This window comes from Oryctolagus cuniculus, chromosome 1 (genome assembly GCF_051225735.1).
Source record: "Oryctolagus cuniculus isolate XC-2025 breed Fujian yellow rabbit chromosome 1, ASM5122573v1, whole genome shotgun sequence".
In the NCBI taxonomy this organism is placed as follows: Eukaryota; Metazoa; Chordata; class Mammalia; order Lagomorpha; family Leporidae; genus Oryctolagus; species Oryctolagus cuniculus.
The window spans coordinates 86,005,225-86,021,426 of NC_142867.1; the positions used below are offsets into that span (position 1 = coordinate 86,005,225).

General features: G+C 43.5%; 1 protein-coding gene across 4 annotated transcripts in view; it reads left to right on the forward strand.

The window, feature by feature from the left end:
* PIWIL4 (piwi like RNA-mediated gene silencing 4) overlaps nucleotides 1-15,204 on the forward strand; it is a 47,205-nt gene extending 32,001 nt beyond the window's left edge. For 3 of the 4 annotated variants that reach the window (XM_089332746.1, XM_089332739.1, XM_089332741.1), the window contains 7 exons: nucleotides 1,857-2,057; nucleotides 3,791-3,894; nucleotides 9,964-10,034; nucleotides 11,474-11,627; nucleotides 13,618-13,737; nucleotides 13,852-13,999; nucleotides 14,686-15,204. In XM_089332746.1, coding sequence (XP_089188872.1) covers nucleotides 1,857-2,057; nucleotides 3,791-3,894; nucleotides 9,964-10,034; nucleotides 11,474-11,627; nucleotides 13,618-13,737; nucleotides 13,852-13,999; nucleotides 14,686-14,802 — 915 coding nt within the window. In that variant the 3' untranslated portion in view covers nucleotides 14,803-15,204. Of the gene's footprint in view, nucleotides 1-1,856; nucleotides 2,058-3,790; nucleotides 3,895-9,963; nucleotides 10,035-11,473; nucleotides 11,628-13,391; nucleotides 13,484-13,617; nucleotides 13,738-13,851; nucleotides 14,000-14,685 lie in introns of those variants that run through there. The other variant, XR_016233773.1, reaches the window with a different exon arrangement.
* The last annotated feature ends 998 nt before the right edge of the window (nucleotides 15,205-16,202 follow it).

Sequence of the window (16,202 nt, forward strand, 5' to 3'; positions counted from 1 at the left end):
ATTTTTCTTGGCTATATTTCATTCCCGTTATTGGTTATTTTGATGCTCAGATTGTCCCTGATGTTGCCATTCAGGTTGGCTTCTGTGTCTTTTTCAGATGACCCCATCATTGTTCACTTTTTCAAAAAAAATTTATTTATTATTTTATTTGAGAGGTAGAGTTACAGACAGTGGAGGGAGAGACAGAGAGAGAGAGGTCTTCCAATTGCTGGTTCACTCTCCAAATGGCTGCAGTGGCCGGAGTTGCACTGACCAGGAGTCTGGAGCTTCTTCTGCGGCTCCCACACGGGTGCAGGGGCCCAAGGACTTGGGCCATATCCTGCTGCTTTCCCAGGCCACAGCAGAGAGCTGGATGGGAAGAGAAGCAGCCAGGACTAGAACCGGCACCCATATGGGATGCCGACGCTGCAGGCGGAGGATTAACCTACTGCGCCACAGTGCTGGCCCCGTTGAAACACTTTTTACCTTCTGGCATCTTGTAGTCTCTACTGGAATCCTTGATTCCTTTGGTGACAGGTAGCATTTAGAAGCCAAGACGTGGGTACTGGTGCACGTATTTGCCACCTGGGTGTTGCAACCCCTGGGCTTTCTCATGGGCAAAGCCAGGAAATATTTGTGTGGTGTGTGTTTATACACACACTTGAACTGGTGTATACACATGTGTATGTATACACACATATATGTGAACTGTGTGTGTGGATATATGTGTATATATATATATTTCAATTCAACACCACAGAGAACATTCCCCCTTTCCCTGTTTGTACCTTGCTTGTGTGAGAATGAGAAAGGCGGCTCCTGTACCTTCCATGCACCGGTTTGCTTCTCCATCCCCTGGCATACAACCAGTCTCACTTGGTTCCCATCTCCTCTCAGTCCCAGTCTTCCTGGGTCATGCCCTGTTCTGCCACCTTTCTTGCTTGGCCCCAAACTCGCAGGATGGAAGGAAGGAAGGAAGACCTCTAAGAATTTTGCTGACAGTTTGGGAATATTTCCCTTTTTATATACTCAATTATAAATAATTTTAATCTTTGAGACTATGATTCTAAACAGTTCTATAGGTAAAAAAATGACTTTTTTCTGCTAATTTGAACAATGCTAATCTTTTCTACAATTCAGGGGCTCTTGAAGGTGTAGCATTTAATACAGGAAGTAGATGAGAGGGAAGCCAGGAGAAGCCCTTCTGTGTGGGAGACACCTGATAGTGTGGGAGACACCTGAAAAGAAGTAGCGGTAGTGGAGAGATGGTGAAATTTAAAAGACCAGAGGACCTGCAGCTTCTTTAACCCTTACTTTCCCTCTCCCTATATTCCCTGTCTCAACCACCAGTAAAAGAAAAAAAAAGTTAGTTTCTTTCATTTTGATTATCCTGGTGTCTGCTGGGAAAAGCACAACAGCTTAAGCTAATTCTCCACTTAGCTCATCTGTGAGTGATGGTGTTGGGGAGGGACCACTGGGAATGAGGGCTAGAGGGAGGTCACAACCAGCGTGTGTTGGTGGTATGTGGGTGTGTGTGTGTGTGTGTAGGGTGTGTGTGTGTGTGTGTGTGTGTGTTGGGGGAGTAGCTAGAGAAAGAGCTAGTGGGAAGGCACTGTGGGGGCATTGACAGAAGCCCATCAGGAGAACAGGGAGGAGGGAGAAGGCAAGGGAGGCGGTCGGACTGAAGTTGGACTTTGCAGAGTGAGCGGCTGGAGAAACGGTGCTGATGAATCCATGGCAGGGAAAGGCCGTCTCAGAGAACTGTGCTGCTGTGAGCATTTCCTTCTTGGGAACACAGCGGGAATCCATATACTTGCGTTTTGCAAGAAGCTACTTCTAAGCATTAGTAAATTAATTTTTATCTTTTTTTCTTTTAGGTAATGTGCATTCTACCTTCAAATCAGAAGAACTATTACGACTCCATTAAAAAATATTTGAGCACAGACTGTCCAGTCCCGAGCCAGTGTGTGCTGGTTCGGACCTTGAATAAACAAGGCATGATGATGAGTATCGCCACCAAGATTGCCATGCAGATGACCTGCAAACTGGGAGGCGAGCTGTGGGCCGTGGAGATACCTGTGAGGATCTCTCACCTTTTTCCTTTTAATTATCAGGCAGGCAGTCAGATTTCTGAGTTGGAGTAGGAGGTGGCATCAGGGGATCCCAGCATTCTGTGGCAGGTGGCTTGGTGGAGTCTGTGGCCTGTGATGTGGGCTCTGGGTTTCGACAAGCTGCTATGGGGATGCCCAGAAGAAGGGGAGGCGTGGCCCCTCCTCAAGGACTGCAGTTAAGCTGCTAATGTTTCATGAAAGAGAATCTGAGGGCTGGCGCTGTGGCATAGTAGGCTAAGCCTCTGCCTGCAGCACTGGCATCCCATATGGGCGCCGGTTTGAGTCCCAGCTGCTCCTCTCATGATCCAGCTCTCTGCTTGTGGCCTGGGAAAGTAGTGGAAGATGGCCCGGGTGCTTGGTCCCATGCACCCGCGTGGGAGACGTGGAAGAAGCTCCTGGCTCCTGGCTCCTGGCTTCAGATCAGCCGAGCTCTGGCCATTGCAGCCATTTAAAAGAAAAAGAGAGAATCTGACTTGCCATGGATGCCCCAGCTGCTATTTTTTTAGAGATCTATTTATTTGAGAGGCAGAGGGAGAGAGAGAGAGAGAGAGAGAGAGAGAGAGAGAGAGAGAGAGATCTTCCACCTGCTAGTTCACTCCCCAAATGGCCACAATGGCCAGAGTTGGGCTGATCTGAAGCTAGGAGCCAGGAGCTTCTTGCAGGTCTCCCACATGGGTGCAGGGGCCCAAACACTTGGGCCGTCTTCCACTGCTTTCCCAGACCATAGCAGGGAGCTGGATCAGAAGTGGAGCGGCCAGGACTAGAACTGGCACCCATATGTGATGCTGCCGCTCACTGGTCTCAGCTGCTAATTTTTTTTAAAAAGACTTATTTATTTGAAAGGCAGAGTGACAGGAAGATTTTCCATCCACTGGTTCACAGTAAGTGGGCCATATTCTGCTGCCTTCCCCAGCACATCAGCAGGGAGCTGGATTGAAAGCAGAGCGGCCAGGCCTCATACTGATGCTCCCTGCACCAGCATCACCGGTGGCAGCTCTTCCCGCCGCGCCACAACGCTGCTGTCCGCCCCCACCCCCAGCTGCGGTTTTGAAATCTGTGTTCCTGGGCCTCTGTGTTGAATTGCTCTCCGCAGGGTGCTACCCCTCCGAGAAGGCTCGCACCCTACTGGGGCCTCCGCAGAGCCTGGGGAAGTGGTGTGAACCGGGATCCGAGCCTCTGCACTGTGAAGGGAACTGAGGAAACCCTCTTTCCTGAGTGGTAGCCACCACGGGAGGAAGTGAGGAGAGTGAGAGCTGAGGGAATGCTGCCCATTTCCATAACCAGGAAGAACGTGGTTGCCCCAGCCGTGCCCTTGGAGGTGCCAGGGAGGACCCCTCAGGGACGTGAAGGCCGGGAGTGGAACTCCTGCTTAGATCCCTCAAGACCAGACGTGAGGGGCGGGCGGGTAACTTCCCAGAATCCCGTTAGCCTCTGGTGCCCCTTGCTCACCCCACACAGGATGGTGGCTGTTTTGAACGACAGTGCCTCTTGAAGCAAAGTAGAGGCAGTTTTCCTCCCTCCATCGCTTGAGTCTGTCTTGTTTCTGGTTTAGTAAAGAGCCTCAGATGGATCTTGATCTTCCTGGCACATGGTTTAACTAATTTAGGAGCCAGAAGCAGTTTTTAAAAACATTGTATTGATCATTCTTTGGGAAAAGTGGTACTTCATACCATTAAGTCTTGACACCTTCACTTTTCTAGTTGAAGTCCTTGATGGTGGTCGGTATTGATGTCTGTAAGGATGCATTCAACAAGAATATGGCGGTGGTTGGATTTGTGGCCAGTGTTAACCCTCAAGTCACCAGGTACCTTTAAAACTACCATATCATATTCTCCAATTAGACTTTTGTGTTTAACTAAAAGACATAACAGCAAGGAATAATTTGTATCATTCACCAGATCGTTGGGTCATAAATTACACTGATGTATAAAAACGTGATTGGTGAAATTGGGATAATAAGTAACCTCATTAAAAAGCTAATTGTTTACATTTATTATTGCTTGTATTCAGACATTTCTCCCAAATGATGAATATGTAGAAGTTCTTGTGTTTTTATTTGTTTTCTGATTGTCTGCACTGTCCTGGCCACTGTACTGGTACTTTACATTGTGGGATCGATCCTCTGAGCTTTGGAATTAAATTTCCAAAAATGTCCTCGTATGCTATCCCTGAGGTCTCGTTATTTAACTTCACTGTGTCTCCCTGTATTTATCTGTAAAATTGGGATTGTAATAGTGCCATTTCATAAGTCACTTATGGAAATTACATTAAGATAAGGGGCTTAGGATATTGCCATTCATGGTAAATATTCAATACATGCTGCTTGTTGTTACTATTATTGCTTATAGTCACTTGATGTGATTGTTATTCACACTGCTACTAAAAATAAAGGCAGAAATAGGGATCATGCTTTATTGGCTTACAATGCTTTGTAAATTGTAGTTCTTAGAGTTGTTTCAGTATTTGTAACAAACTGATATATTTTGAAGCTGTAGGAGCTGCTTGCAAATTTTCTTCTTCCTGGCTTAAGCTATTTGAAGTGCTCCAGAGAATGTGTGGTCTGCATAAATTAGGGAGTGTGGGAAAAGCCAAAGTGGCATCGTACTTGTATGCCTACAGCTTCATTCTAAGTTATACGAAATTCCTACTATATGTGTCACTTCATTAATCAAGTTGATAGAGGGCTTCCTTTTTCCTCCCTTGTACATCTAGAATTTGTTTTGATGTAAGGAATGAGATAGGGATCTGCCTTAGGTTTTCCTCAAATGATTACCATTTAGGGGGAAATTCCCAACTTTTTTCCATTATTGACATATAAAGGACAAAAATCATATATTTAAGGTATACAATATGTTTTGATATATATATCCAATTAACATATCCATTACCTCACACAGAATTTTTGTGGGGACAATATTTAAAATATATTCTAGCAAATTTCAAGTTTACAGTACATTATAATTAATTATAGTCAATGTATGATATATGTTAGGTGTTCAGAACTCAATCTCTTACAACTGAATGTACTCTTCGACCGACGTCTCATTTCCCCCCTCGACCCCTGAAACCACCCATGCACTCTGGTTCTATGAATTTTTACTTTTTCACGATTCCACATACAAGTGATAACAGCCTGCTTTGATTACTGTCACATTGCAATATAATTTGAAATTAGGAAGTGTGAGGCCTCTAGATTTTTTTTTTTTTTTTTTGCTTGAGAGTACTCTAGCTACGTGGAACCTTTTATAGCTTCATACAGTTTTTTTTTTTTTCTATTTTTTGTAAAAAGTGACATTTTGGAATTTTGATAAACTGCATTGAATTTGAAGGTCACTTGGGGCAGTGTGGATATATTGGTAATATTAATTCTGCCATTCCATGAACATGGAGTATCTTCATTTATTTGTGTCATCAATTTTTCATTACTGTTCCCTAGGTTTCAGTGTACAGATTTTATCTCTTTGATGAAGTATTTTATTCTTTCTGCTATTATAAATTAGGTATTTTTAAGCTGGTTCATTGTTAGTGTACAGATACACAACTGGTATTTATAAGTTAGGTTTGTATACTGCAAGTTTACTGAACTTGTGATTAGTACTAAGTTTTTTGATGGAGTCTTTAGGGTTTTCTGTATATGAGGTGGTGTTATTTTCCAACAGATAACTTTGATTCCTTCCTTTCCAAGTTTGATGCCTTTTATTTCTTTCTCTTACCTAATTGCTCTGGTTAGGACTTCCAGCACTCTTTTTTTTTTTTTTTTAAAGATTTTATATATGGGGCCAACGCTGTTGTGCAGTGGGTTAACACCCTATTCTGAAGTGCCAGCATCCCATATGGGCGCTGGTTCGAGACCCAGATGTTCCACTTCCGATCCAGCTCTCTGCTATGGCCTGGGAAAGCAGTATAAGATGGCCCAAGTCCTTGGGCCCCTGCACCCATGTGGGAGACCCAGAAGAAGCTCCTGGCTCCTGGCTTTGGATCGGCACTGCTCCAGCTGTTGCAACCATCTGGGGAGTGAACCAGCGGATGGAAGACCACTCTCTCTCTCTCTCTCTCTCTCTCTCTCTCTCTTTCTGCCTCTCTTCTCTCTGTAACTCTGCCTCTCAAATAAATAAATACATCTTTATTTGAGAGGTAGAGTTACAGACAGGGAGAGGGAGAAACAGAGAGAAAGGTCTTCCATCTACTGATTCACTCCCCAGATGGCCCCAACGGCCAGAGCTCTACCAGTCCAAAGCCAGGAACTTCTTCTGGGTGTCTCACATGGATGCAGGGGCCCAAACACTTGCGTCATCTTCTGCTGCTTTCCCAGGCCATAAGCAGAGCTGGATTGGAAAAGGAACAGCCAGGACATGAACTGGTGCCCATATAGAATGCTGGCACTGCAGGTAGAGACAGCCCACTACACCACAGTGCCGGCCCCTCCATTAACTCCTTTGAATATCTTATGGCAAAAGCTTAACACCTTTTCACTGCTGAGTATGATATTAGTAGTGGCCTTTACTGTGTTGAGGTACAGTCCTTCTGTACCTAATTTGTTGAAATTCATTATCGTGGCTGGCACCGCGGCTCACTAGGCTAATCCTCTGCCTAGCGGCGCTGGCACACCGGGTTCTAGTCCGGGTCGGGGCGCCGGATTCTGTCCCGGTTGCCCCTCTTCCAGGCCAGCTCTCTGCTGTGGCCAGGGAGTGCAGTGGAGGATGGCCCAAGTGCTTGGGCCCTGCACCCCATGGGAGACCAGGAAAAGCACCTGGCTCCTGGCTCCTGCCATCGGATCAGCGCGGTGCGCCGGCCACAGCGCGCCGGCCGCGGCGGCCATTGGAGGGTGAACCAACGGCAAAGGAAGACCTTTCTCTCTGTCTCTCTCTCTCACTGTCCAGTCTGCCTGTCAAAAAAAAAAAAAAAAAAAAAAAGAAAGAAAGAAAGAAAGAAATTCATTATCGTGAAAACATGTTGCAAGTTTTCATGTGCTTTTCCTGCATCTGCTGAAACGATCTAATTTACTAGCTCATTCTGTAAATGTGCTGTAGCACCTCTGTTGATTTGCATGTGTTGCACCATCCTTGCATCTGAAATGTAAATCCTGCTTGATGATGCTGCATGATCCTTTCAGTGTGCTGTTGAATTGGTTTGCTAGTGTTTTGTTAAGAATAGTTTTATCTGTGTTTTTCAGGGATGTGACCCATAGTTTTTCCCAATTTACAGTGTTTTTATCTGGCTTCAGTATAAAGATTATGTAGATCTCATAAAATAAGTTCAGAAGTATTTTCTTCAGATTTTTGTAAGAGTTTGAGAAGGATTGGTACTAATTCTTTTTTTTTTTCTAAAGATTTATTTATTTATTTGAAAGAGTTACACAGAAAGGCATAGGGAGGAGGTCAGTGAGTATGCATAGATTTAAAATTTTAAGCATTGTGCCACACTTGCTTTATATGTAAATATTACATATATATACAGACAACAGTTTTTTCTATCTCTTCATGATAGGTTGAGTGTTTCTGAGAATTCATTCTTGACTTTTAGGTTATTCTGTTTGTTGGATATTCATGGCTCATGGTAGTATATATGAGCCTTTGAATTTCTGTGGTGTAAGTTGTAATGTCTCCTCTTTCATTTCTGATTTTATTTGTCTGAATCATCTTTCTTTTTTAGTAGTTAGCCTAACTAAAGTTCTGTCAGTTTGGTTTATCTTTTCTTTAAAAAAAGATTTATTTATTTGGAAGTCAGAGTTACACAGAGAGAGAAGGAGAGGCAGAGATAGAGGTCTTCCATCTGTTGGTTCACTTCCCAAGTGGCCATAATGGCTGGAGCTGTGCCAATCTGAAAGCAGGAGCCAGGAGCTTCTTCCAGGTCTCCCACGTGGGTGCAGGAGCCCAAGGACTTGGGCCATCTTCTACTGCTTTCCCAGGCCATAGCAGAGAGCTGGATCAGAAATGGAGTAGCCATAACTTGAACTGGCACCCATGTGGAATGCCAGCACTGCAGGTGGTGGCTTTACCAGCTATGCCACAGTGCTGGACCCAGTTTTGTTTATCTTTTTAAAAAAAAACTCTGTTAGATCCTTTTGTTCTAATATGTTGGTCAAGTCTATAATGTTTCTTTTTCAATTTTCCATTAGGAATCCACTCACTGTTAGAGGTGGGGTGTGGACATTCCCTATTATTATTAAATTGCTGCTGTTTTTTCTTTTGGATCTGTTTAATTCAGTACTGTGATCTTGGGTGCAGATGTCCAGTTTATAGTTTCTTTATCCCCTGGATGGATTGACCCCTCTAGCTTATACTTATTTTCTTTGTTTTCTGTGAGTTTTTGACAGCAGTATATTTTGTCTGCTATAAGTATAGCCACCCTTGCTCTACTTTGGTTTTCATTTACATGGAATAATTTTTACCATTTTTCACCTTTAGTCTTATTGTGTCCTTAAAGCTAAGTGAATCCCTTGCAGGCAGCATAAAGTTTGGTCTTGTTTTATATCCATTTTGTCACTCTGTGTTTCTTGATTGGAAAATTTAACCCACTGATGTATAAAATAGTTATTGATAGGTGAGGAATTACTGTTGTCATTTTGTTCATTGTTTTCTGCCTGTTTTGAGGTCCTGTGTTCTGTTACCCTGTTGGGGTCTCACTCTGGGATTCGATGATCTTCTGTAGTGGCATACCTTTAAACCTTTATCTTTTGTGTGGCTACTATAGGTTCTGCTTTGTGGTTACAGTGAAGATTATGTAAAACATCTTCCAGTTTGTTAAGCTGATAACAACTTAGGTTCCATTGCATAAACGCTCATGGGTGAACTTCCTGCTGGAGCAGTCTGTAGGGGTGCAGCTTCTCTTCCCTCCTCTCAGCTCCGTGATCCAGGCGAGCTGAGCTAAAGCAGCCCTGTGGGGAAGCTCCTGCGTGGACACGAGGGCCAGGTACACACTCACTAGACTCTCACTTTCCCCTGAGGGAGAAACAGCGGGCTGAGGGATGTCCTCTCTGCACTGAACAGTGCTGCCCTACAGAACGGCTGACACAAGTGAAGAGAATCTTAGACTGCAGTGAGCGTCCTGAGACTCTTCGCCATGCTGGACTCTGGGTTCCCAGAGTTACTCTTTCCTGGGGAAGTTGTCAAATCAGTGCTTGTGCCTCTGCGTGGAGGGGAGGGATGCAGTGAAAAGCCCTTCTTCCAGCATCTTGCTGGTGGCACTCAGCACTGCGAGTCTGCAGCGCTGTGTCACTGTCACACATATTTACAGGGCTGTGGAAATGCTGACACTCATTTACTGAGTCATGGCTTTTATTTTCCAACTGCTCTTAGTCTATGATATTTAGCAAGAGAAGTTGCTTCTGAAGTGTGAGTTAAGTTAATCCTGCTAAAATACTAAGTCCAGAAGGCTCACTGATAGTCACAGACATGCTTGAGAAGTATTTGAATATTTTAAAAAGTAGATCTGCTAAACTAATACATTTATTTATACTAATTGCTAGTGGTTCCTGTTTATTAGTGGTTACTCTGTGTCAAGCATTCTACATGTAATATATAATTGAACTTGGACCACCACCCTAAGTGGTAGTACCTTACTCTCTTGTAAATTTCTTTGGTACATAGAAATGAGGAAACAGAAGTTTAGATTCATTTACAAAGCCACAGCATTGCTGAGTTCCTAGCCAGGATTTAAACTCAGATATACCTGATGCCAACACTGTGCTTCATTTCGTTCATCAAATTCATTTTGGGGAGAGGGAATTTTAAATGCCATTGTGATCACGTAGCGTATACAAAATCGTCAACATTGACTTTTATCCATAAGTCTGTTTCATAATTCAGTACCGGTGCATGCTGTCGCAGGAATTTTGAATTTGAGCTTTACTCTCATCTCTCACTTGCTTTAGGTGGTTTTCTCGCTGCATCCTTCAGAGGACAACGGCTGATGTTGCAGATTGCTTGAAAGTTTTCATGACTGGTACTAAAAATACAACAGTGTGGGTGGGCTCCAAGGAATGTTCCTGTAGACCTAAGTTCCATGCATATAGCAGTCCAGATAGGTGGAAGCAAACTTCCCAAGCTTGCTGTGTCCACTGGTACCCAGCTGGAGATTCTCAAAGCTATGCATTGGCTCAGGGTTACAGTCAGGTTAATTGGTGTTTGCATTCATCTGTGTGTGATAAACAGAAAGCCAGGAGGAGAGAAAGTTTGCTGCTGCTGGTTCCTGACAAGCGGTTTAAAGGCACAAAGAAACGTGTCCAGGAGGAACTGGCTTATAATAGAGTAGTGTTATGTCTAAACATAGGAGAAAAGAGCAGTGTTGAGTCTAAATGTAAGAGAAAAGCCTTTGGACCCGGGGTAGGGGTGCTAACTGGTAAGATGTAGGATAGAGAGAGAACATGGGGGATACGGCAGATGAGCAAGAGTGAAATGTTTGCCATGGGATACGATGAGAGGATGAAGCTAGGGTATCCACTTCCTCACTTGCCCCAGCCCAGGGTCTGGCTTTGCTGTTCCCTAGTAGCTTGGTTTACGCAAATTCCCCCATCTCCTTATATGTATTTTCCCATCGCACCTGTAAACTTTGGGAGGTTGTAATTTTTGTTTCTAAAAAGGTGAGTTCATTGAGACATGTTGGTAATGGTCTTACATATATAATTATCTTCTATCAAACTGAAATGAGTTTTCCTGACAGTAAATGCCCCTAAAGCAGTTGTGCAATATATATATATAATATATATATATACATATATACATATATTACTTCCCCTCACTTGAAAACTTGATTTTTTTTTTTTAGCTGTTGTTGTTAAAGTTTCTGTAGGGTGGGAGTTACTGTGCAGTCTCTGCTGCTTGGCAGTTTCTGGTTAGAGTGGGTGGAAATGTTTTCAGACTTGACATTGTCAGTGGGAATTAGAATCTAATTGGGTGACTAAGGATGTTTGCAGAGGAGCAGCCAAGTCATTTTCTTGCTTTCATATTTATTCTCATTAGAGAAAAAAATGACGTAATTTTATCTAGTCTATTTGCGAGGATGTAAAGACTTGAAGACAGTAAATTAGTATAATCTGATTTTAGGTATTTTATGTATTGCAGAAATTAAGTTTTAATTTATTGTTTGGGTATTAAAATTATACTGAAGGGATATGCTAAATGAAGAATATAGTCTGTGATAGGAACCATTATGATTTCTCAAATAGCAGTGATTAAGGGATGCTCTCTGAAGTTACCCATTTTTACATAATTGCAAATATAACCCAAATTAGGTACCACCTTATTTTCTGTGGCCTTATTAAATAGCAGTGCTAGCTAGACATTGACATATATATGACTGTTGTTTTTTGTTGACATTGGACAAGTCGTTGTTTTCTTACTGAAAACAACAATTACCGTTGTTTTTTTCACCGAATTCTGCAGGAGCACTCAACAAGTGGTACAAGTACAACCATAGTTTGCCAGCACGGGTAATTGTGTACCGTGATGGTGTAGGAGACGGTCAACTAAAAACAATTAATGAATATGAAGTCCCACAGCTGCTGAGCACTGTGACGGAGTCCCACTCAAATACCAGGTATTAAATTAAATTATCATTTTTTCTGCTATACTCCTAGCAACTACACATTCAGCTGTAACTGTTAAATGCGAGACGTGCAAACCTTGTTTATTTATTTTTTTAATATTTTATTATCATTATTATTATTTTAATTTTTTGACAGGCAGAGTGGACAGTGAGAGAGAGAGACAGAGAGAAAGGTCTTCCTTTGCCGTTGGTTCACCCTCCAATGGCCTTCGTGGCTGGCACCGCGCTGATCCAAGGGCAGGAGCCAGGTGCTTCTCCTGGTCTCCCATAGGGTACAGGGCCCAAGCACTTGGGCCATCCTCCACTGCACTCCCTGGCCACAGCAGAGAGCTGGCCTGGAAGAGGGGCAACCGGGACAGAATCTGGCGCCCTGACCGGGACTAGAACCTGGTGTGCCGGCGCCGCAAGGCGGAGGATTAGCCTAGTGAGCCGCTGCACCGGCCCCTTGTTTATTTTTTTTATGCACTGAAGTTTGTTCTGTTTTTCACCCTGCCCGTATATTGGGACACATTTCCTCTGCACTGGCATGTAGTTAGGATGGTCTAACTGTAAGTGGCTCGGGGGCTGGCAGGTTTGAGGGCGCTGGGTGGGGGCACCTAGAGGAAGGCAGGAATTCTGCAGAGCAGCTGACATGCAGCAGAAAGCCTGCAGGGCTGCTGGCAAATGGAGATGCTTTATACTCAACAGTCGTGAAGAAGCAGGCTGTGGTCCCAAATGAACACACAGGGCCTAAGCCCCTCGGTTGCAGGCACTAATGTGCGTTCAGGTCTATGGGAGGTGCTGAAAGGAGTCTGAGCACCATGAGAGCCGAGCTGCACTTGGAAATCACTTCATTTTCAACCCCAGACATCTTGTTCCATTGTTACATTTTTAGATTCACCATTTCAGTACTAAATGTACAATTTTTTTCCAGTAATTGTACAAGGAGGCAAGTGTGAACAATTACTAGAAGTGGAAAATGGAAAGGACAGCAATCTTAAGTTGGCTTCTTAAAATATTTGCAAAGCATCTTTTTCCTAGCAGAGCACAGATCTCTGCTGTCCGTCATCGGACAGTGTGTCCTGGCCATGATCACGGAGGAGCTGAGTGTTGACCTCCATCAGTAATTGGTAGGAGGGAGATAGCTCGGTGGCAGGATCCCCTGCAGCTGTGTGCAGTCTGTTAGACCCCAGTCTCTCTCTCCCCCTTGACCTGTGGTGAATGTTTTGAGTATTAAGGCTCCAGCCTCTTCACTGAGGGCTGCAGTTGTAAATTTAGCAGCTGACAGCGCTAAGGAGTTACTTTTCTTTATAATAGCAACATTTAACAGTGTTAATATGGAAAGCATGCATAATCCATTTTAAAAATAATGTAAATGCTTAAAGTGGAACTTCACAGTGACCCTTGCATCCTGGGGGGTTCCTTCCATGATGGAGGACATTAAGATTCGGCCTTGGCTTTACCAAAGAAATCAACACTTGGCCATTTACCCTTTGGTCCAGCCATCATCTGTCCATCCATCCATCCGCCCTCCCACTCAGGCATCAGTTTGTATGATTTAGAAGGGATCATTTGAAGGTAAGAGGGACTTGTGGTTCTTCCTTTGCTACCCAGAAATAATTTCAAGAGGAAGAGTGAAGCTGAAAATAGCATGATTATTACTCATGGCCCCCAAACATCGGGTCTTAATGGTTCACTCTTGGAAAATCTTCCCTCAGAAGTATGAAATGAAGTTAATTGTCCTGTTAACCATTTTCCCCCTGCTACGTTGAAAAGATAAAAGCTAAGCAAATGGCTCGGCCTCCCACACTTGCACAACATATGAGGACAATTACTAATGTAAAAAATCGCTTGGACCTCAAGGGAAGGTGAGATCATGGATAATTTTTATTTTCTTCTTTCAGAATGTTTTTTTCCCAATGAATTGCTCTGTTTCCTTTTTAAAGATCACCAGAAGTAATCTCTCATCATTATTGTGTGTTTCTCTGGCCCAACGCTCCAGGCTGTCAGTGGTTGTGGTCAGGAAGAGGTGCATGCCGCGGTTCTTCACGGAGAGGAACCACACCCTGCAGAACCCCCCACTCGGCACTGTCGTGGATTCCGAGGCAACACGTCATGAATGGCAAGTGTCACTGGGAAACCCATTTTTGGCCAGCATCCATTGATCATGTGCCGTTTAGGTTGGGACTTAGCTATGTCTGCCTTCTTGCCCACATTCCTTCCGCTTCCTCCTCAGGTATGACTTCTACTTGATCAGCCAGACAGCCTGTCGAGGAACTGTTAATCCCACATACTATAATGTCATCTATGATGACAATGGCCTGAAGCCTGACCACATGCAGAGACTTACGTTCAAAATGTGCCACCTGTATTACAATTGGCAGGTGAGTGAGAGCTGTTTGTTTATGCAAATAGGATGTTCAAGATGTCTACCGGGGAGTTGTCACCTAATTCAGTTTTAGCCCTAGGCAGAGCGTAATACCTGAACTTTGCACAAAGGAGGAATGAGTGCATGACTCCCTAATTCCGCAGTAGGAGGAACCTTGTCTGCCACAGAAACAGAAGAGCAACATGAATATAATAGATTAATTTTTATGGTTTCTAGAGGACTGTATTATATATATTATCTTAGAGGACCTTGGGAGAAAATTAGAGTATTATTTCCACATTACAGTTGAGGACATTGAAGCCAAAGATGGTGGGAAAGTGCTAACTGGCGTGAGTCTGCCCTCTGCACCTGCACATTAGTCCAAGAGCTGCTGTCAAAGTCCAAGGCCCATGCTTACTCTGAGCCTCTCAGATGAAGACGAGTCCACGGGAAACCTAGATTAGCCCTGAGTATGATGGCTTCTAGCCCCCAGCACCATCAGCCAGGCTGCTCTCACCCCATCTTGCCCAGTGAGTTTATGTTCCCAGTGAATGAGATTGCCTTTGTTGATTGAGTTAGTTATTGTTTAGTTACAAACATACTTTTTTGCACCTGGAACCAGTCAGTTAAAAAATTCAGTAAAAAGTCACTTTGAAGAACGAATTTTCCCTTTAATTATTACCAATGCTTCTTCCTCCCCAGGGATTAATCAGTATCCCAGCACCATGCCAGTATGCCCACAAACTGACCTTCCTGGTGGCACAGAGCATTCATAAAGAACCAAGTTTAGAATTAGCCAACTCTCTCTTCTACCTGTGAGGACGTGAACCATGGGCATCATTTGATGGGGAATCCAAGGGAATTCTCTGTACTTCGTACGAATCTGCCTTCAACTCAAGGCTGTAACTGTGGAGAGGGACTCAAGCTGTCAAAACAATTTCATCTGAAACAGAGCGTAAGAAATGTGTTTCTTTAGTTTAAAGAGTTGTTTGTTTAAGGTAGATTCTCCTTGTGGTATATGGAATTAAACTATACCAACACCTGTAAAGTATTCCATAAAGTTGAGTATCTTCCAAGAAAACAAATGTTTGCCCACTATTTCGATGTAAGATAGCCAAGTGTAAGTCCCACCCTGCTGTCGCGGTTGCTTACGCAGAGTTATAGAGCAGTTTGTAGAGTAGTTTAAATAATCAATAGAAAATAAAGAAAATTCAGAGCATCACACGTGTTTGTTATTTGAATTTTAAATTGACATTACATGTGAACCTCACTAAACCACATTACATGTGAACCCACTAAACCACACAACACCATCAGTCTTTCAGATAGACAGATTTTCAAAAAGTTCATGGAAAACTTTGAAAAAACTATTCGTGGATTTCAAAAAATTTTTGCACCAAAGTACTTTTTTAAACCCTTTATTTAATGAATATAAATTTCATGAGTACGTCTTTAGGAATATAGTGATTCTTCCTACCATACCCACCCTGCTACCCTCACTCCCTACCCTCCTCTTCCTCCCTCTCCCATTCCCAGTTCCATTCTCAAGATTCATTTTCTTTTTTTTTTTTTTTAATATTTATTTTATTCATTTGAAAGAGTTACAGAGAGAAGCAGAGACAGAGAGAGAGAGGTCTTCCATCCATTGGTTCACTCCCCAGATGGCCGCCACAGCTGGAGCTGCGCCAATCCAAAGCCAGGAGTCAGGAGTTTCCTCCGGGTCTCCCATGTGGGTGCAGGGACCCAAGGACTTGGGCCATCTTCTACTGCTTTCCCAGACCATAGCAGAGAGCTGGATCAGAAGAGGAGCAGCCAGGACTAGAACTGGTGCCCATATGGGATGCTTGCACTTCAGGCCAGGGCTTTAACCCGCTGTGCCACAGCACCAGCCCCAAGCTTCATTTTCAAATAACTTTATACACAGAAGACCAACTCTACACTAAGTACAGATTACAGTTGTTTATACACCCACACTCATGAAGTATAAAAACTGAGAGCAAGTTTTACAGTTAAATCTCACAATGCAACTAATTTAGGACAGAGGTCTTGCCTGGGAAGTAAGTGCACAGTGACTCCTGCTGTTACTTTAGCAAATAGCACCCCTACGTATGACATCAGTGAGCATCTGAGGGTCTTGACAAGAGCTGCCAAGGCTTTGGAAGCCTTTTGAGTCCACGGTCTCCGTCAGTATTTAGGCAAGGCCGTAAGCAAAGTGAAAG